Source organism: Macrobrachium nipponense, chromosome 34 (genome assembly GCF_015104395.2).
Source record: "Macrobrachium nipponense isolate FS-2020 chromosome 34, ASM1510439v2, whole genome shotgun sequence".
Lineage (NCBI taxonomy): Eukaryota > Metazoa > Arthropoda > Malacostraca > Decapoda > Palaemonidae > Macrobrachium > Macrobrachium nipponense.
This window is the reverse complement of record NC_061095.1, coordinates 13778119-13799811: the sequence shown is the minus strand read 5'-3', so window position 1 is coordinate 13799811 and position 21693 is coordinate 13778119. Positions and strand designations below refer to the sequence as shown.

The 21693-nt window shown below is 35.8% G+C and overlaps 1 protein-coding gene across 2 annotated transcripts; it reads left to right on the top strand.

The window, feature by feature from the left end:
- Positions 1–4025: 4025 nt before the first annotated feature.
- Positions 4026–17191, top strand: LOC135207913 (protein phosphatase inhibitor 2-like). 2 transcript variants are annotated; one of them, XM_064239849.1, is made up of 4 exons: positions 4026–4337; positions 10709–10876; positions 14083–14177; positions 15535–17191. In XM_064239849.1, the coding sequence occupies exons 1-4, from the start codon at positions 4255–4257 to the stop codon at positions 15777–15779; spliced, it is 591 nt and encodes a 196-aa protein (XP_064095919.1). In that variant the 5' UTR covers positions 4026–4254; the 3' UTR covers positions 15780–17191. The 2 variants fall into 2 exon arrangements, with proteins under 2 accessions (XP_064095919.1, XP_064095921.1); XM_064239851.1 differs by lacking the exon at positions 4026–4337 and adding an exon at positions 8279–8305.
- Positions 17192–21693: the final 4502 nt, after the last annotated feature.

The window sequence follows — 21693 nt, the reverse complement described above, 5'->3', positions numbered from 1 at the left end:
TCAGTAAGTGCAGTACCAACGCTTTACGCCTACTCGAGAAGTGACCAAGGTTTGGAGCAGTAGAGAGAGAGCATCGAGGAACCAGGAGCTATCACTAGATTACGTTCAAATTGACTGTAATTCCAACTTCAACTTGTACTTTGTCTAAAAGGAATCGTGATTTGTGACTTATGAAAGAAAATAGTCACACAAGGAATGAGGAAATCTCCACTTGGATGAAACACAAATATTGTTTTATGAAATCCCGCGATTGTGGCAACGTTATCAAATGTAGGTAGAGCGCATAAAAAAGTTTAAATAAAATAAACAAAAGATAACACAAGTCACATAACAACTTTTATTCTGGCCGTCTGAATCTGTTGTAATCTGCCCACATTGCGTAACTTAGCATGGAGTGCTGTTATTCAAATGATTTATAATTACCGTAAGCCTTTATCGAGTCAGTCAGTATCGTGTATTTAATTCCTGAACAGCAGTACGGGAAGAAAAACAGAACATTTTTATACACACACACACACACACACACACACACACACACACACACACACACACACACACACACACACACCACACACATATATATATAATATATATATATATATATATATATATATATATATATATATATATATATATATATATATATATATGAACCGTACGAAGGAAATGTCACTTATTGTTTCAATGATTCGAAAATAAACAATAATAAATAGACAGAATTAAGTGAATCTCATAAACTCGTTGACATAGTGTAACCTCTGTAGGCATGGAAGTTAGAAGATATTTTCTTTGTACGTCCTGTTAAGATTTGCGCTCTCTCTCTCTCTCTCTCTCTCTCTCTCTCTCTCTCTCTCTCTCTCTCTCTCTCTCTCTCTCTCTCTCTCTCTCTCTCTCTCATCACACCAAGCAAGCAGAAAGTGCCTTTGAAAAGTTAAAACAAAAGAATACGAAACATCGTGATACATTATTATACTTGGAATGTCTCTTGTTGGATAAAATAGTAAAAATGGACGCATGCATATATGCCTGGAGTGAATGCATTTCTCAGAATTATTAGCATACCTTTCTGGCGTGATTCCGAAGGAATGACGTCATGACTGCGATGTTTCCCATTGTCTGCTTCACAGAGAGTATACTACAAAATAATTCTTCAAAACATTATAGAGAATTGACACAGACCCATTGAAAATTAATTGGAGTTATAAATGCCACTACTATTGTCAATGTTAGTGCTTCATATTTACAGTTAATGAGTAGATACTTCTTTTATAATTATTTTATCTTATTAACTGGGTAAGCAATTACAAGATTAATACATTTAAGTAATTAATGATTCATTTCCCGTCAAGGGGAACCGTATCCACTCTGTCAAGGAATAGTTGCTGTTAATTTAGGGTAAAATACTTAACGGAAATCTTTGATAATCTGAAAAGTATTACCGTCTTAATAAGAGTGGGAACGACATCTGATTTCATGAGCCTAACCCCTCATTCGACGAAGACTGGACAAGCGATGGTTTTGTGTTGTTTCTCACTCCGATTATTCTGTGCTTGAGTTCGTTCGTTTCTGGGTTATGACATTTTGCTTACCGTTCCACAACGAGTATTGATTCTTAGCTCGCACATTTATGATTCACGATGCTCTGGTTGATTCTCGAATCTGGGTTCCACTTCGGGACATTCAGTTTTATTTGAATAAACGTAAATGACTTTATTTAACGATCCCGCATACAGTGAGTTGCTCAGGACGATTTACCTTCTTGCTTTGTTATAGATTTATTCAGGGTATGGGGTTGCTAACGTCACGATGCCCCTATTGCCAATAGCTGGGCATGGGCGAGTTATGCCGTGTCCCGAGAGAAGAAAGGAATGTAAATGTTGCTTAAACCTTTTAAAACATTCATGTATTCCTTCGTTTTTTCACTTTTAAAAACACCTCGTTTCTATTTGAAAGTGATAGACCCGTTCGACGACACGTACAATTAAACGAGAGAAATGGACACACACACACACACACACACACACACACAGAGAGAGAGAGATTCATCGATCAGTGTAAATTTCTCATACATTCCAGTTCGTTGAGAATGCACTTACGTGCATATGTATGTATTTATGTATATATATATATATATATATATATATATATATATATATATATACTATATATATATATATATATATATATATATATATATATATATATATAAATGTTGCGGTTTTTACATAAACTCTAAAATAGATAATTTCGTTAGTTTCAGCCTTTTTTGTTCCTATTTCATTTGATTTAAGCGACACTTAACTTATTTCAAGGTGAGTTGGCTCAACAAAAATATAGTTATGCATCTTTATTTTAGCTTCCATAAATGCTAACTTCTGTTACTCATCTGATAATATATAGATATATATATATATATATATATATATATATATATATATATATATATGAGAGCAAGCGAGAGAACGTAATTTATACTCATTCTACAGCCCTTTTCTGGAGAGGTTCGGTATTAGGAGAGGTTCATATAAGGCCGAGCTAGACAAGAGTCGCACTTACCAGTTATACCTTTCAAGGACAATGCAGTCAAATGCTGCTTTGATTTAATATTTAGATGCTTGAGGAGTTTCGCAACCACACCCACTTATAGTTTCTGGCATCGATTTATCCTTTTGACCGTGTCAGACGGATTGCAAGCACTAGATCGATTTCATCTCTTTTGCATGGATTTTGTGCCTGACAGAATACTTTTGATCATGATAACCATATATCTATTTCATCCAGTCTGAACTACACAAAAAGCTGAAATAATGCACCCTGAACAATATGAGTCTATTTGGAAAGGCGATAGGCAGCTGTAAGCTATCGCCTGATAGTGAAAGGAATTAGCATTACGCAAGGGGTGAGTCATGCTATTTCATATTCCTCCCACAGATCATATCTGACCTTTTATGGGTCGCTCGTACTTTAAAAGCTAAATTTAACGTTGTTTTTACCGTCTTGGATACGTTTTTCTCTTGCAAATGGCGTATTTACCATAGAATTTAACCGATTTACATTCAGACTGTATTTAATTGTCGGGCATATGCGTTATCAAAAGTCTATGTCTGAGTTTGACCCACGCGTGACATTTAGAGGCGGCAAGGTTACAGCATATTTTGCCCGGTCCCTTTCTAGCTCTCGGTTATTTATAGAACATTGCAGAGAATAAGTAATGAACGTAAGATACACTGAGCACGAAAAACAAAGGTCAATGGGTAATATGTTTCATTATTCAAATAATGTTTATTTGTTTCTACCTTAATGTTTTACTTTCTACCGTAAGACACACACACATGCTTTGCTTGTCTGTTCGCAACTTCGCATTATGAGCATCCGATTTGCACAAGTTTGCTTCCTAAACGAACAGTGTCATTATTTGCAAATAAAAGTCAATGAGTCTTTAAGATATCCATGTAGAAAAGCTTGAAAATAATTTATAGACAAATAAGCAGTAAGCTGTAACTCTATATAAATCATTTGATCAAATACAGTTCACAAATTAATTGATTATTTATAAAAATTAAGTGTTTAGATTAAATCTAAACAATATATCTGTACGGAACGCAGCCAACTCCACGCGAATAAACCAGTCGGGGCGTAGTAAACCAAAACCAGTAAATCTCCTTGTCAAAACTGTCAAATCGACCAGTTCAGCCAATTATAGAATAAAGCTTATCTTTAGTCAATCACCAGTAGGCGAAATATCCTAAGCATTTACATTTCTAATTGAAAATATCGACAATATGTCGTCATGTCGCAAAGAAAAGGCGCCAGGAAACGCAAAAGGGCCGTTCAGAAGCATTATAGAATAAAACATAGCTTTTGTCTGTCACTAATAGGCGAAACGTCCTGAGCAGTTACTTTTCTAATTGAAAAAATATATGAAATGTCGTTATGTCGCAAAGGAAATGCAAAAGGGCCATTTAAATCCGGCGCCCCCAGAGGGCATTGAGAGCAAGCATATGATTAGTCGCTCTACCGATCATTGCGAAATAGTCTGACCGTTTACTTTTCTAATCGGAAAACTCTATAAAATAGCGTTACGTCGTCAAATAAAGGCGCAAGGAAACCAGAACGTCGTTGTGTCGTAAAGGAAACGCAAAGGGGCCATTTAAATCCGGCGCCCCGAGAGGGACATTGAGAGCAATCATATGATTAGTCGCTCTACCGACCACTGACCAATAGTCGTCACTGTTAGTGACACCAGCGGAGGCAATGGCCGACAATCTGCACAAGCAGCCCAGGAAGGGCATACTTAAGAATTCCTCGAGTTTCGAAGGCAACGGGAGACCGCGAGAGTAAGTTAAAAAGGAGAATTGGTTCTTCCCGTCAAGGCGGTGTCGTCGGATAGGCCTAATGCGTCGGGTGGGTTCCAGGCCGAGCTCCTCCGTCAGGGAGAGGAAGCCCTACCTATCCATTCGCCCCGATTAATAATATATCTTCGGGCTTCCTCCCTAAGTCCGAAAGGAAACCATGTATGACGTAATTGCTCCATTTGTGCCATTTTCTCGCTCCGCAGACATAGATTTTAATTATAAGTTACCTAGGTACCTATGTTACGTGCATCTTGCTAGGCCTATGAGGCTGGGCCCACCTCTCATTTCCTGAGCGAATGAGGTCAGGTCTAAAGGATGTTTACGGTGGCTAAAGTTAAAGTTCTCTCTCTATTTGATGCAGAATCTCATATTTAGGCTTGATAGACTATACATTGAAGGCTCTTATATAGATTGGAGTAGGAAAATTTAAACCTAGACTTGATAATTGAGATCGTATCTCAGCCTACCAACTTACTACCTAGTATAGTATTGCTAGGCTAAAGGAAAAAATGCTTCTTTCCTAGCCTATTCTATATTTGATGGAAAATCCATTATTTAGGTAGCCCAAGGGAGCTCGTATGACGGATCGAATGTAATTTGGAGTCTAAATTTAGGCTCAGATTTATCCCTAATTGTACACGTATCCCAGCCTCCCAAACTTGTTGGTGACATAGCCTAGGCCTAGGCGTATTTAAGCATATTTCAGTAGCCATATGTTGTTTTTGGTATGCTTTGGTCCATTAGCTACTAGGTAGGGCTATTCCCCATATTTTTATATCTTTTTCATTTGTGGTTATGAATACTAGTAGTTACTACCTAGGCTATAGTAGTGGCACCCATAGTGATAGGTATTTGCCAAATGATTACCTTGGTGTTGCCTAATAGGCCTTAAAGGCACGGCTGGTAGCTTACCTAGTTTTCATTACGTAGGGCCATTCTTGGCTGTTATGAATTTTCAAACGTCTATGGGATAGTCGTAGATACCAGTAAGTCAGAACCACTAGGCTAAAGTAGGCCTGTTTATACTAAGTGAAGGCAAATTGTGTAGTAAAGAAATGTCCAGTATGTGATTAGGCTAGGCCTATGCTAATTATTTTGTGATCAGGCTTTTTACTATTTTGACTGCCTACACAGCCTAGGTCTCGTTTAAAAGAAATTATTAGTAGCCAGGGCAAGGGCCGAAGAACACTGTAATTAAAGTTTTAGAATCATACTGTTAACCCTTAATGAATGGATGCCCTCGTACGAATAGCAATGACGGGTTTTCGGTGGTGGACAGATTCATTTACGATGAGCATCAATATTACACGCCATCCATTTGGGGGAATCGGACGGGGAAGAGTTCGGTAATTCCCAAGAGATCCATTAATTCTATAGCTCTTAAATTCGCTAATGGCAATATTTAGGCTGGCTCAGATCAAGGAAGTAGTGGCTCATGAGTTAGTTGTGATCTTGACTTCAAGGAGGCATGTTGTGTTTCTCTTCCTCCCATGACATCTTTTTGTTTCCTATTTGCTCATAAATATATCCATGGGTTGCTGTTGGTTTTAGTTTTTATGGCAGTATGTCAATTATTGCAAAGAAATATTAGAAAAAAGCATGTATAATCCAAAGAAGTTACTGCATCTTCAATCACAGAATTCAACATCATTGCATCTTGCATTATGTAACACTACTGGTGTCAGTCTGTGCTTTATCTTACACAAATCTCCATCCATCTCCTGCCATCTGTCTCCTAGTTCTCATCCAATTAGGTCTGGATCTCCAACTCTAATGTTGCCCACAGCAACTTAGGTGACACGTTAATGAATTGTTCTTTGTAGGGTGATGCAGACAAGTTATTCCAAGCCGTCTCTTATCATCCATTCATCATTATCTTATCTGTACATGAGACTTATGTAGTTTTCTTTATGGCATCTTCTCACTCGTTATGCCATTTGATGCCTAATATATTTAAAGCTTTATTTGCAAACTGAGAAAATCTTTTATAGTTTCACTATCATACCTTGATCCATGTCTATACAACAATAGAAATCTTACAAATCCTACTTTATACACCTACAGAAACTTCTTTTTCCTCACTTGTAGGTTACAGGGCAGCTCTTACAAGTAGTGGACCTTGGGGTCATTGAAATAACTGTTGATGTGGATTTGAGAAAAGTCTTCACCACTTTGAGGAGTTTATCTCGTGTTGATCATTTTGCCTAAATGGGGCCTCATCTTAGTCCTCCATAAACTGCTTTAAAAGTTATCCCTTATTTGTTGTCCATGAAAGCTGCTTCCTGTCACCCTTTGCATTTTGGGGAATTTTAGTGTTGCCCATGTCCTGTCAGGATGAGTTATTCATATCAGAGGTTGAACTTATTTGGGTATGTCCTTGCTCCTGAAAGTTGCCAAAACTAGGACTGTACCATTGCCCATTTTATTGTCAGGGATATGATGTCTACCACTTAAGAGTAGTACATACTTTACCCATTAAGGTCCCATAGGGGGTAGTGTTGTTGGTACACCTTACTCTGCACTGAAGGTTCTTTGCAGCATCCCTTTGGCCCATAGCCACAACTCCATTCATTCCTTTTGTTGTACCTCTGTTCACTCTCATTCCCTCCCTCTTCTAACAGTTGTTTTCAAACCTTTTTACTCTATTTTCCTTTCAGCACTGAATGACCTCACAGGTCCCAGGGCTTGGGCTTGGCCTCTGACCTAAATTTTATATTCCATTTCCATTAACCCATTAAGAGTCATCTACTACCACCTGTAGGGTACAAGAGGTGATAATTGTAGACTTCCTGTGTACACACCATTGTAGGATGCATGTCTCCAAAAAATTACGAAGTGGTCCAAGATTTGTATTCTCGTCAAGTCAGAGTTCGAGAACAGTCTTGTCCCCTGCACTTAGAACACACAGAATGCAGGTTAACATCGAGTGGAGACAAAAACTTTCCACATTCGTGACTGGCTGAAAAATGCACTAGCAGCACTCGAAGTAAAATACTATGTGAAATCACAGCAGAGATATACACATTTGGGGAGAAAAACAGACTATCACTAATACATGGAACCCTGACCAAATCACATTGACTAGCAAAAATTCCCAGTCACTTGAAATCTCGTGATGTAAGGTAGCATTGAACTACTACCTCCTTCAGATAAGGAATACGTATAGGGAAAAACACAACACTGTTCACTAATACAGTGGTACCTCGACATACGAAAGGCACAACTTACGAAAAATTTGAGTTTTGAAAGCAAATACAAAGATTTTTTGGGCTCTACGTACGAAAATAGTTCAAGTTACGAAAGGTTGTTGCTGTAAAGTCCTGAGATTCGCCCAGACCACCGAGAACAATTTTAAAACTTGCGCACCGCCAACTGAGTAGACTCGCCACCATCCTCCCACTCTCTCATTGGTTCCTGATGCCAGTCACCGCCGTAAGATCCTGCTCTCCTATTGGTCAGCATCCACCCCATGTGCTCTATGTATTCTATTGGTAAAAGGATGCTGTAAATTGAAAAACTTATTCATGCAATACATTTAATAAAAAAAAAAAACATTAGGTAAAGATAGAATAAAGAATAGAAATGAATGGTTATTATACTGTTTGGTAGTTTCAGTAGTTGAAGAGAGATAATGAAAATTTGATTACTGTACTGTGTGCTAGGTGAAAGTGGTTGCTTGGCGATCGTTCAGTACTCGTAAGTGCTGAATGTAAACAAAAGGTTGGGAGATTTTTTGTTTGTTTGTTTGTTTATTATAGTTAATGGTTCCTTGATAATTATTTAAATGAGTACATGCAATACATTTAATAAAAAATATTGTGAATTAGATATCATGAAATATAAAATAAATCAGACTGCTATCATCGAAGCCAACAAATATTTTCTAGAATTCTTCTGTTTTAATATTATTTTTTTCCTTATAGCTGTCAATAACTCGGTATCTCCATGAGGTAAAGATAGAATAAAGAATAGAAATAAATGGTTATTATACTGTTCGGTAGTTTCATTAGTTGAAGAGAGATAATGAAAATTTATTTTTACTTACTGTTTGCTAGGAAAAGTGGTTGCTTGGCGGTCGTTCGGTACTCGTAAGTGCTGAACGTAAACCAAAGGTTGGAAGCTTTTTTATTTGTTTGTTTGTGTATTATAGTTAATGAGTAATTAATAATTATTTGAAATGAGTACATACTGATTATTTATACATTATATTGGCATATTCTAAGCTTTTAGCTTCTTAGGTTTAGATGTCAGAATCATAGACTAGGCTACAGTAGCAACTACTAACATAGGCTAGGCTTATTGCTAAGGGACATATGCTAAAGTCCTAATATATGCAGTAAAAATGGGGTTGAACATTACATGCAGTTGAATATTACTCAAGTATGTACAGTATTTTGTCTTTTTGGAGTCATATTTCTTCCGTCGGATTGGCGTCGTAATCCTAGAACATGTGTTGTAAGCCTGGAAATATCATTTACTGGGGTGTTTTTGTAGGCCTTGGAACGAATTAGGCCATTTACATGTAAAATGCGGTTCAAGATATGAAAAGCTCAGGTTACAAAGGCAGCCTCGGAACGGATTAATTTCGTATGTCGAGGTACCACTGTATTTAAGAAAATGGGAAAGGCAGTTTCAACGTTCACAAAGCGAGCTGCAAATACTCGGAGCGTATGAAAAAGCATGTTAAAGGCTTCAATGTCTAAGAACAAATTGAGGGTACGAGGTCCTGGGTACACCTTGACTAGCTAGTGCTACACCTGTAAGCGAGTATCATAGCTGTCTGCGCATGGGCGCCTAAGGATATCCTATTCACAGGTGGTTGGTTTGTATGTTAGGAAAAATACTACTTTCTGTTTAAGGCAGTCCCCAGTTAATGGCGACCCAGTTTTATGGCACTTTTCTAGTGCTGAAAATTGGCGACGTCCGGTTATTGGCGCCAATAATAGAGTACTGGCATGATACATACCCAACAGAGGCGCCATTAACCGGATAAGCGCCAATTTTCACATCGTCAAGCCGTCAGAACGGAACCCCCGCCAATAACCGGGAACTGCCTGCAATTTGTCTTGTTTCTAGCTGAATCAGGTAATCTGTCAAACATATGCAAAGGTTTCTGACATCAAAGGCTTCTCATTTTCTTTAGCCTTCAAGAAGAATGTTGAGATGACCAATATTTAGAACACAGGTAGACTGACCTTGATGCATCATTTTACATTTCTGGTTTTCACCATGGAGTAATTATACACCTAGGGATGGGTTTTAAACTTGTTGGGACTGTTGGAATAGGTGGGGCATATTCAGCTACCAGCAGATGATGTAGTGGAGTCTTCCTCATCATCATTTTAACCATCACCTTGTTCATATGTCATTCATCTACAAAAGGCATGGTCTGGTGATATTATGAGCTTGTGTGGCTTGCCAGAGTGGGTTGTTGATTTCTACCAAGTATAAACTTCTAGCTACTAACAGTACCCCATAAGAATACTAATGAGCTGTAGTTCCTAACTAATACATATACTACTGTAGTCTCTTGGGTGCTTCACTGGATCCATTGAACCTTTGCAAATCTGTGACTCTCAAGTTCTTAACTTTTTTCCCAACTTTCATATGATATGTGGCTTTGTAATAAAACAATGATAGTTTTCATAATATAAAATTTTCATGCAAACCACCAAACATGTAAGTGCTCAACCCCATCCACTCATTCTCAATGTCAATCTACCTATGTGAAGAAGGAAGTTAATTATTACTTGCCTGTGGACCAAAGGTGTCACTCACCATCAACCATGCTTATCTCCTTGATTTCCATAGTCTACTGGACATGAATATGTATATATAACAATGAACCCCCCCCCCCCCCCCCCCCCCCCCCCCATATTTGGATTCACAAAATTCATGGACTCTGCTATTCGTGGGTTTCTCTATGGATCATATCTACCCATTATTTGTGGAAATTTCGCCTATTCGCAGTACTTTTCACTGAGAAATATTCACTAATTACTGTATTTTCATATTTGTTTCATGACAAAATGCACTTTTTGTGATAAAACTATTAAAATATTTAGGTATAAGCATTTTTAGAGGGGATTTCTTGTGTTTGAACTAACAAAGTAGTAGTTCTAAGCATTTTTAGAGAGGTATCCAATATTTGTAGATTTTAGCTATTTGTGGTGGTGGGGGGGAATGGTTGTCTGGTACACATGTCCAGCGATTAAGGTGGATTGTTGGTATTTTGACTACAAATTGGGTTCTGATGTTTGGTGAGTTTGAAAAAATGTTTTTATTTGTAAGAAAAAAAAATTTCATCTTGATTAGTTTAGTGAAAAGTTACTGAAATGGTTATATCTTTCCAGGAAAGAGACAAAATGGGACGAAATGAACATATTGGCTACTTTACATCCAAAGGACAAAGACTATGGTCACATGAAGATAGAGGAACCTAAAACTCCCTTTAGCCATTATAACGAAGGTGACTCGGGAGATGAGAATGATGGTTTGGATGCTGACCTTCTTGCAAAGAAGTAAGTGCTGCAGTGTATGAAGCAAAAAGTTATATATACTAGCATGATACAGATTTATTTTATCTTTGCGAGTTTATTACATCTATTGGGAAGTAGGTCTGGAATGAGATTTTATCTTAAATGTTAGTCTTAGATGAGTATTATTTTGAATTATGAGTCGTTGTGGTCTGATAGAAACAACCATTTAAATTTAGTTACAGTATTGTTACTGAATGAGAGCTACAAGAAGTTCCTTTGTAATTCTTAAAGTTTCCTGATGTAAAACATGCCAGTGAACACTGGTGCCAAGTCTGAACATTCCAGCCATGGCTTGTAGCCTTAGAAAAAAAAAAAAAAACTTGAGTTCCAATTTAGAAGAATATTAGTGTTAAAAATGTTTGCTTTCATATGAATTTTCTTTGGGAGATAATTGCTTGTGAACATGTACTTAAATTTTAATGCAGTACATTTTGTTGAATTATAGCCATTCCAGTGAAGGAACTACTTTATTGTTATATTTTATGCCAGGGTTAATTCAGTATTTCAATCGCATTTAAGAAATGCTGATAGTGTTCTGTAATATATATTAATGATGATATTAAAAAGGATTTAGTAATCAATATGTTCTGTTAAAACATGTAACATGATTTGGATGTTGTATAACCTTTTACAAACTTAGATTGTACAGACTAGACTAGTTTGTATGGTATTTACAGACTTCTGCTATCACAGATATACTTGATTGCATAGAACTGTAAAATATTTGATAAGCAAAAGATGAAAGCAGTTCAAAGTACCAAAATAAAGATAAAAATTGTGGTACACTTGTATTAGGGCACTTGCCATCAATGAAGATTGCGGGAATGGGAATGGAGACTCCATTGAGAGGTGAGTGGGTGTGGAGGCTGTTCCTAGTTGTACCATTGTATTGTACTTTGGGCAAATTGTACACTGTTACCACACTATGCAGTTACACCAGACTTCACATGCATAAGCTTTACTGTACACCTAGGTTACTCTCATTAGCAGAAAATTTGAATACACATAGAACACTGATTTAATATCTTTGTAGTGCTTAGTCACTTGTATCTTGGCTTCCAGGTCATTAATTTCTTACCTTTTTACGGGCATCATTAGGACTTTATTTTGCATGCTTGGGAGATATTAACAAATAAAATAGATAAAATTGGGCACAAGAACAATTATGATTTTACACAAGTAACTTACCACACATCATTCTCTAAATTCTAAATTTTGTTGCTACACATGAGTTGCAGTGGGGAGGTGACAGGCCCCACCCACTGCACAGGTGCATGGGAGCAACACGTAGCTAACAGCTTCAGTCTGTTTTCTGCCGTACAATCGACAACACGTCGATATGCTGGAAACCGGTGAAAAACAATAAAAAATTGTAAATGCAAGGAATTTGTGGCATCTGGCATCCGATGCGTAATTGAGGCAGAAGGGAGTCAGAGACTGTGCTTCAATCCAGTGACGCATCAGTCTTTCTTCCAATCCAGGATGAAACATAAGAGGGGTGGCTAGAGGTGGGCAGTCAGTGTTAAGACCTCAGGTTTTTTAGCTATAAAAAAGCAAAATTTGTCATTTGTTCATACGCTGAACAAACCTTCGGTCTTAACAGTAGGCTAGACTCACACTTGGAGGGAGGTATGAGAATCCTGAACTGACGGGAGGTTTGGCAAACCTGATTATTATTCTGAGAAATGAGAATTCTAAAGAAAAGGACTTAAGCCTTTGAGATGTTAGATATGTGGATATCTAACACTCAGTTTACTGGGTTTAAATGTAATGAAACTTGTCCAGGTTCATTGCATAATGGAAGTCAAAAAGAACTGTCTGTTCAAGCAACAAACCATGTTAGCCACAAGAAATGGCTTTGTCACTATTCTTCACTCATCTTCCTGGAGAGAGGCGTTGAAGCTACTGAGAAGCAGATTGTATGTTTTAAAGAACATAAAAAGTGCTGTAACAGTATGGGTGCAACGCTCACCTGCATCAAGCCATCTCCAACATATGCTACTCATCAGAGATGTCTTATGATAATAGGGAAGGGAGTGAGCCTTACAACCACCAGCTCCCCCCCCCCCCCCCCCCCCCCCCACCCCCCCCCCCCCCCCCCCCCCCCCCCCCCCCCTAATGGGGAAAGAGATGAGACTGAAAATTCTGACTGGCCCTGAACAAGACGTCAAGACTCGCTTCCACCTCAACTACACATTGGATGCCAGATCCCACAGTTCCTTGCAGTTACAATTTTTTTTATTGCTTTTAACTGCTTTCCAGCTGGCACCAGAAGATTTATCCTACTGTTCAGACCAAAGGTTTGTTGTGCATATGAACAACTTTATTTTATTATCAAATTGCTATTTTTACAGATTTGGTGGACACAATACAGTATTTTTGATGCTCACAAGAGTTTTACTGTAATTTTTTTTTTTTTTTTTCGTATGATATACTAGTACTCTGCTAAATAGTGAAAAATCTTGTAGTTGGTACTTGCACTTGACCGGTGTGTATTATTACTATCAATTGTTTTGAACTGTACAGTACATGTTTGTGTGTGCTGTGCTGTTATGCAAGTGGCATTGCAGTAGATTTATTGTCAACAAAACATGAGAAGCACAAGGTGCGATTGCATCCTTACAACAGTTACGGGTTGCTAGTCAGATTTTTTCCAGTTCCATTAAAATCTTATATGGAGCCATCTTAGTTCAGATTGTTATGCAGCACATCACTACATGTACTACCTATATATAAATCTGAAGGGATTGATCACTATCATATACACAAGTTTAATGGTTTGTCAGTGTAAGTTTAGTTCTGTTTAAAACTGATGCAGATGCTGGTAGTGAGTGGAAGTTTGAATATTTTATTAACATATAATAAACATTATAATAAGTACTAGGAAGTACAATTTGGTACAGTATTTTATTCTGGTAGTGATAAGCTTGGTAAAATTGGTGAAATTGTTAGCATGGTGATACTACTATAATTGTGGATGGCACGTTAAATTGTTTTCTGAAAGGGTATCCGTGACGAATCACCATGGATTTAACAATTTGGCTTGTTCCATTTGAACTGATAGCATGTCAACATAGCAGATGTTTCCAAGTGTAATAAAGCTGTGCTATAAACAAATGGCATAATTTTTTTCATTCTGTGTTCATCAAAAGACATGAACAGGTTGGGATTTAATTTTTATTTTTCAGGATTCAGCTAGGTGGCTCAGAACTTCCCAAGGCTCTCATTGAAGTGGAACAGGAGTTGGAAAGTGAAGATGAAGATATTTCTCCAGAAGAGAGGGGTAAGATGATTAGTAATACACTTAAAATTCTCTTGAATTGTTAATACTATAAACACGTTGAACAGATCACTAACTGTTAGAGTTGTATTTATATACTTGAAAAGCTTGTCCTTGGTCATTGTGTACAAATGATAGGTATAAAGTGGGGACACCAAAGTGAATGGATGAAAAGAAAAAGGTCAATAACACTTAAGAAACTCTGACAAAAAGAATTTAGTATTAACCAATGAAGATGAACCATTGGCTCTACCACCTGCATAGTGGAAGGAACCTGGATATGTTATGCATATCCAGACTTGTAGCCTGGATATGTTTTGATACAGTACATATACAAAGGTTGACCACCATGCATAGGTGTGCATCAAGGGAAATTTGACTCTGTCTGTATGTCACACTTAGATTATTTTTAACCTTATGGTAAAATATTGTTTGAGTTCCCTACATTTTCAGGAACCATAAACTTCAGCAGCCTTAACATTCTTTAAGAGAAGTTATTTAACATTAGGAAGGCCAAGCAGCCAAGTACATTATTGTAAAAACAATACTTTCAGAAATCTGATATTTTTACTCCCCTCAGAGTCCTATCCTTTTGACATGTGCAACTACCTCATTTCTCAAATGTCTTACCATATCTACTTGCATATGCTCCGATCCATTCACACTTTGCATGTGACCCTTGAAATCTTGTCCCCAGAAAACTATTTCATTATATATCTTGTGTATCATACAAAGTTGCATTTTTGTTAGCCCAGATAACAGTAGACTAATCTCTTTTTGTGTGTAGTCTGTAATTCTTCTTCATGTTAAATAAATAAATGAAAAAATAAAAATAGGTTTTAGTAAATTTCATTTTTGGTAGATTATACTGTACAGGCTATGCTTGTATAGTGAATTAGTAAATTTTGTTTTTGGTAGATTATACTGTACTAGGCTGGGCTTGTGTAGTGAATTTACTTTTCAAGATTGCAGTTTATTGAATTTTAGTTTGGTTCAAATATTCAAGTAATAATAATAGTGGTACAGTGCAGCGTCGCCTTAAGCGCCACCAACTTACAGCGATTTGATCTTTAGGCATTTTTTCAGCGCTGTTAACGATGCTAACGGCAAGAATAGGCTTCAAGTTATGGTCAAGCTTTGGGGTGTCTAATCAAAATTATTTTAGTTGCAATTTACAGGCATGATTTTTCCATGATAGACAGCCCTAGGAGGCAAGAATTTTAACCTGACGATCTGCATAAACTACCCTATTATTTATTCTCTTGGCAATTTTGTAACTTGTGATTCAAGTATATCTGCTAACATAAACAACTATTGTGTCTGAAAGCATGTTGTATGACGGAATTATTTGTAATTGCAGAGAAAAGAAAAATATTTGAAATGAAAAGGAAGAAGCACTACAATGAATTCTATGCTGTCAAACTTGCTAGAAAACTGATGCAGAACGATGAAGAGGAGGATGAGGATGAAGATGACAATGGAGATGATGCCGTGAAAGAGAAGAAAGGTGGCTCGATGGATGATGTGACAGAAGGAGAAAACTCAAGTATGTCGAGTCCCAATGAGGAGATGGCTTTAGGGGAGGAGCAGGCATCAGGAGATTGAGGATTGGGAGAAAAGTTAACAGTACTGTATCTATATGATGCATTCAAAGCAATTACTGTTGTTAAGTCCCATATGGGATTTCATGCTGCTAGTTACTAGCTACCAACCCTGCTCACATGCATCCTCCCCTAAACACAGTCATTTGGTCATCATTCTTGTTGGAAACCTATAATCTCTGGTAGGTTAGTAGTTTGTGCTTCTCAGCCACCAAGATTTTTCTACATTAAAAATGGCTGATCATCACTATGGTTTGGTTGTCTTTTAAAATTGGTCCTTTAGTAGAGCATTTAATTTTAAAGTTATCATATCAAGGCCAGGTTGTCTGAGACAGTCTTGCGTAAATGGTTTATTTTCTTTATTTCAAGAAGTGGTGCCATCTATAAAAATCACATTAACATGTTTATGGTAATAAAGTTACAGTAATAATAATATATAGTTATAAATTTTGAAGGAAATACCCAATAATTTTATTTTATTAAAAGCATAGCCTGATTTTCCAGGAATAGTAGGAAACAGATGACCTCTTACAGGTAAGGTCACAATACAGTATAATTATATATTTATATATGGCATATAACTATATACACATTTATATATATCTATAGTTATTTATCATTAAATATATTTGCCTCTAAAACACTTGTACTTTATTCTTTTTGTATACTACTACATAATCATGTATACTACATAATCATGCATGAATACAGGTTAAATTTATTGCATAAATCTTCATGGACCTAATAACTTCAGTTCAACAGAATTAGAATGAATATCTAGTATTTTGTGACCTTGGTTCTTTAGCTTTTGTATTAGTTTTATTATATTTTCCAGGGTCCTTGCACTTTTTATGTTCTTATGTAGAATCCAGTGATATATGCAATAACAACTATTTATCAAGTCATTTCAATATGAGAAAATTTTTATATAGCTCTGTTCCACATCTTAGAGTGAAATACATTTGCTGAACATTATTTATTTCAAATCAGGGTGGTTTAACTCGCATCTGTTATGAAACATAGAAAGTTTCAACTCTAGTTCTAGGTTTAAGCTGATTACTTTAATAATGGTCTGGGTAATCCATTTCATTAACTATAACATGTAGATGAGGAATTCCTTCTTCCAGTTGATGTTATTCAGTTAGCAGATAGGGAGTATGTTGTATTGTTAAGATTAGGTGCTTGCATTACTAGGACACACTTTAAAGAGTAAATGAATTTGGTATAAATCACAAATGAAATATTTACTTACCATGAGTTCCTGCTTCGATGATCTGAGTTATCCATCTATGTAAATGAATTGAAAAACCAGTAACTCACAATTCCCAAATACTACAGTACGTATTGTATACTATACATGCATGCACAGCTTGGTCGTTAACTATCAGTTCAGTGTCAGTATAACCTCCCCCCCCCTCCCCCCCCCCCCCCCCCCCCCACCCCCCCCCCCCCCCCCCCCCCCCCCCCCCCCCCCATTAAAAAAAAAATGTCCCTAGTTCATCACTGTGGGTATCAGAATGCTGATGAACTTACACAAAGGTTTTGCACTACTAATATGATAACCAAAATTGTCGAGTATGTGGGTGCATAGAAAATGTGTGTTGAAGTTATATACTTTTTTTGTATTCTGATATTAAGAAAATGTACATGACTTAATTTTTCAACATTTGGCTCTCTCTGCTCCAGTAATTATAAAAATGGAAATGCAAACATTTAAATTTGGTCAGTGACATATGTGTTAAGACTGTAGTATACTGTATACTATGTGTGTATGCATGTAATTTATACATATACTCTATAATTATACACGCTTATATATTTTTAGTTTTACATGTATATATAAAATATATATATATACAAATATACATACATACAGGTAGTGCCTATAAACTGTAAATTTCAACATTTGTATAAATTTAGTAGTTTGTAAATTACCTTACATTTCATCCTTCCATTATCTGTACACAACCCTTTATAATCCCAGATAGCAGATTAAATTGTTTACAATTATGGATCATATTACAGCATTAGATTTTTGTAAAAACTATTGTTATATTGGTATGATTTTTCCTGTATTCGTGTTCTACAGAGCTGGCAAATTTACAGTTTACTAGGAGTGCTTGTAAATATCAAATATTCTTTTTCTATTTATAGTTCTGCAGTATATTTTGTCTTATAAGTCGTGTATATATATACACATTCATTCACACTTTCACTCTAATCTTCATGACGAGAAATCACTCGTTAAACATCTTCTTTAACTGTAAAAAATTAGAACTATCATAGACGTGACACGAAATATTCGTGTTCAAATGGACATAGTACGTACAGGGAATGCACACACTACAGGGTTGTTGAGTTGAATGCTTATGTGTATGTTTGTTGTAACCAGCCCTTAAATCACTGTAAATCCAGCATAGACTTAAAATTACCCCAGAAATATTCAAAGGCATTTTTAACCTCACAAAGGTAATGTGTCATTGTGAGACTTTACAAGTAGTTGTCACACTTCACCTATATGTCTCTTAATATTGCAGTATAGTAGTGTATATATTTATATAGATATGTTGTCTGTGTATCTAGCATCACAGATAAGTATTGTATTTACACTTCTATATAAGTAACACAAAAGATTGTAAAAACAAAAAACAAAAAATAGTGGAATAAAAAGAAATTTCTGAATCCCATAGAAGAGGTAATATACATATAGATGGTTCCAAGCAAGTAATGTAAAGCAGTTCCACATCAAACCAAGGAGCTGTGCGCTAGATTGAGTCTGTGGCTTCATTCTAGCCATGGATAGATGTTATGCTGAAGTTACTGTGAATTGTGGTTGGTTAATTTGTATTGTGTACCCTTGCCTTCATAACCCCTACACACACTCATTTGCTGAATGGATTTGGATACTTGATATTTTTTCAGAGATATTAAAGAATAAGGGATAAGTTTCTTGAAGGGTTAACATGAAAATGTTTGATTTGGTAATTAGGTGTTTGGCTGAGTTGTTAAGTCCTTTTCAGTCTTTAGTACTTCCCTAAAATTAATTGGCATTATAATATTAAAGTTTGACCATTTTTGTGAGTAGAGAAAATCATGAATTCCATTTCAAGAGAGAAGTGAATTCAATATAGCTTGACCACCCTGATGAAATTGTACACTGTCAGTAAAATCAGCAATGTCAACATATGCATTATTATTAAGCATAGGTTTAATTATTATTGAACTTCTTATAGCCATCACCTGTTGTGGGTTTAGATGGTAAGTTATGCAAACTAAACTTTCTCTCCAGTTTACATACAGTTGGTTAGTTTTTGAACAATTTTAATACCTACATTCATATGACTACAAAGTACTGGTACGTAATATTCTTATTAGCACCAGTGAATTGGCTCATTGATTGGTACTGTCAATTAGTATCAAGTAATTTGTTGTAAGTGTTTACATATTAAGTACCAGTAAATTGGTTTCAAGTTATATGCACTTAGTTCTGTTTTTGAAGTACTGTATTTCCCTGATAATAAGATATAATTTTTCATTAAGAAATGTGTCCCCTTGTCAAGTGCTTGTTCAAAATTAGCAAAATGCTCGAATAAATTGTGTAAAAAGAAAAATGTATATATTTGTATTTGTAAATAGCTTAAAATGTTTAGTGTGAATTGGCATATACAAACTTTTAACTAAGAAATTTTATGTAACCAGAAATAAGTTTTGTTATAAATTATTCGCAGACATGTTGTTAAGTGAGTTGTGTTGAAGCCAAAAACTTTATTGTTAATCTAAGCAGTATAACCAGTCTACAGTGTCGTTATAAAGTAGTTTAATCAGTCTGCCATGTTACATTTATAGACCCACTGAAATTTAAATGCAGTGAAAGAACCTTATGAATTGTTTATACATTGTGCTTCCGGTAAACAGCACCTTGTAAGCCGTCACCCCTCCTCTCCTTCTAGAAAGTAATATTCTATTTTACAGTCTTATTTTTAGGGCAAATACAGCACATTCTTTTGTCAGTTAAACTTGCTGCTTATTTAAATTACAGTGCAAAATTGCAGGTAACTTAGTGTACATCTGTGCTCAGTTGCCAGTAACTTGTGTCAAATTTTTAGCTGTAAGCCCACTTATCTATCCCTTAGCTTTCACCACAGACTCAAGAGTAAAATGACAAATTTTTAATCAATTTGTATTTTTCATAACTAACAAACCTGAGGTCTTAACATTTGGATAAATAACTTAGTGCCAGCTGGAAACCGGTAAAGTTAAAAATTTTCAATTTGATTTCAGTTCTAAAGACACCAAACAATGACTTTTCTTAATAGATTGTGGGGTTTGTTGTGATATGAAGAAAAAATCTCAAGTTGAAAATCATGTGACCACTATATGATTTCCCTGGAATAAGTGTACTATAGCAGCAAAATAAATTGAGGGGGGATATGTGACCAAAATCAGTATCTCTTCATTTTTCACAAAATCTCTACAGTTGAAATGTTAAAAGATTCACCCAGGCATTTAGGAAATAAAGAGCTGGACTTTGAGTTCCTGTAAGGAATGTGGTTTTGATTTTAACAACTGCCACAACAACATTCCCAAGGTCAGTCCATGACCTGTTGACATTCTCCATTTCAACTTTGGCTGAAATTTTTTTAATCTTGTCAGCAGGCTAACCAGGTCATATGCCAATTCACATTTAAATCATTCCTCTTGGAAATTTTCACAAGTAAGCCATAATGCAAAATCTCAATGAAATGTATATCATAAGTTTTTGAAACAAGCAATTGGGATGTAAAAGCATTTCTCTTGAAGCTTTCATTCTAAGTGTTATATTTTAAAAGTAAAGCTTTTATTCCAGTATTCATACAGAAAATAAAACTTGGTTGTAATAATAGTTGTAATTATCAAATCCGACAATTGACATTAGGTAATAATCTGGCAAAAATAAGTTGTATCAATAGTGTTTTAATTTAATTTTCTGCAGTTCATTAAAAATTCTTATTTTACCTTTAAGAAAAATTTTAAGTTAAAAGCTTGTGTACTGATAACTTTTTGTACTGAGAAACTGTAGTTAGCGCCTGGCGATTTCTGTTAGCTTCAAAGTGTACGTATGTATGTGATTGTTGCTTCTAATTTATCTTGTGTAAGGGAATATGGTACTTATAGTTAAACAGCATTCAATTTTTTTATTCAAGGATGTCTGGCTATGCCTTTGTGTATTTTTCTGGCTTCCTTTAAACATTTGTTAAAATAGAACCATTTAATTATCAAGTATTATTTTAATTCATCTATTAAGACTTCATATCGTTTTTCTGCACAGAATTGGTTATTCATTGGTGTTTTCAAGTTCGCTGAAAAAATGTCCATTATTATGTATTAAAAAAAAAAAAGTTTGAAATACAGTATTGTCTAGTTTTCTGTGGTTACAACACATTCTTCACCTGTTAACGTATCAAATTGACAACTGAATATCAATATTTTTAAGCATTTTACTGTAATAAAAGAATGCAGGGTCGTCATTACTTATAAGTAGAAGGATAGTGTGGTTATGAAGAGCACTTTGTTGTATTCCAAGCTATAAGTGTTAGTTATTTGATATTTGAAGTAAATTCAAATGCCCTTCCTTTTGTTCAAAAGGAAAGATCTTGTTGTTACCCTTAATTTTCTCTCTAGTACGTACAATACCTATGAATTTGGTCAGGTTCCTCGTGCTGTCGCTTTCTTTGGTTACAAATGTGGCAGCCTTTTATTTTCCCTAGTAGATCAGTTTTATTTATATCTGATTTTGGTAAAAGTTTTTCTTTGCTTTGCTATTGTTACATTACTGTAGATGAGTCCAGAATAATGCTGGACAATTAGAATCAAAAGTAAGTGTTTTAGATTATGTGTTGTGAATTGTGAAGTATGATTTTATATTTCCATAAGCTTTA

Excerpts from the sequence above, each read along its gene's own strand:
- LOC135207913 (XM_064239849.1), top strand. The coding sequence starts at position 4,255 with ATGGCCGACAATCTGCACAAGCAGCCCAGGAAGGGCATACTTAAGAAT. Across the intron at positions 4,338-10,708 it reads GGCAACGGGAGACCGCGAGA|GAAAGAGACAAAATGGGACG; the intron begins GTAAGTTAAAAA and ends ATATCTTTCCAG. Across the intron at positions 14,178-15,534 it reads TATTTCTCCAGAAGAGAGGG|AGAAAAGAAAAATATTTGAA; the intron begins GTAAGATGATTA and ends TTGTAATTGCAG.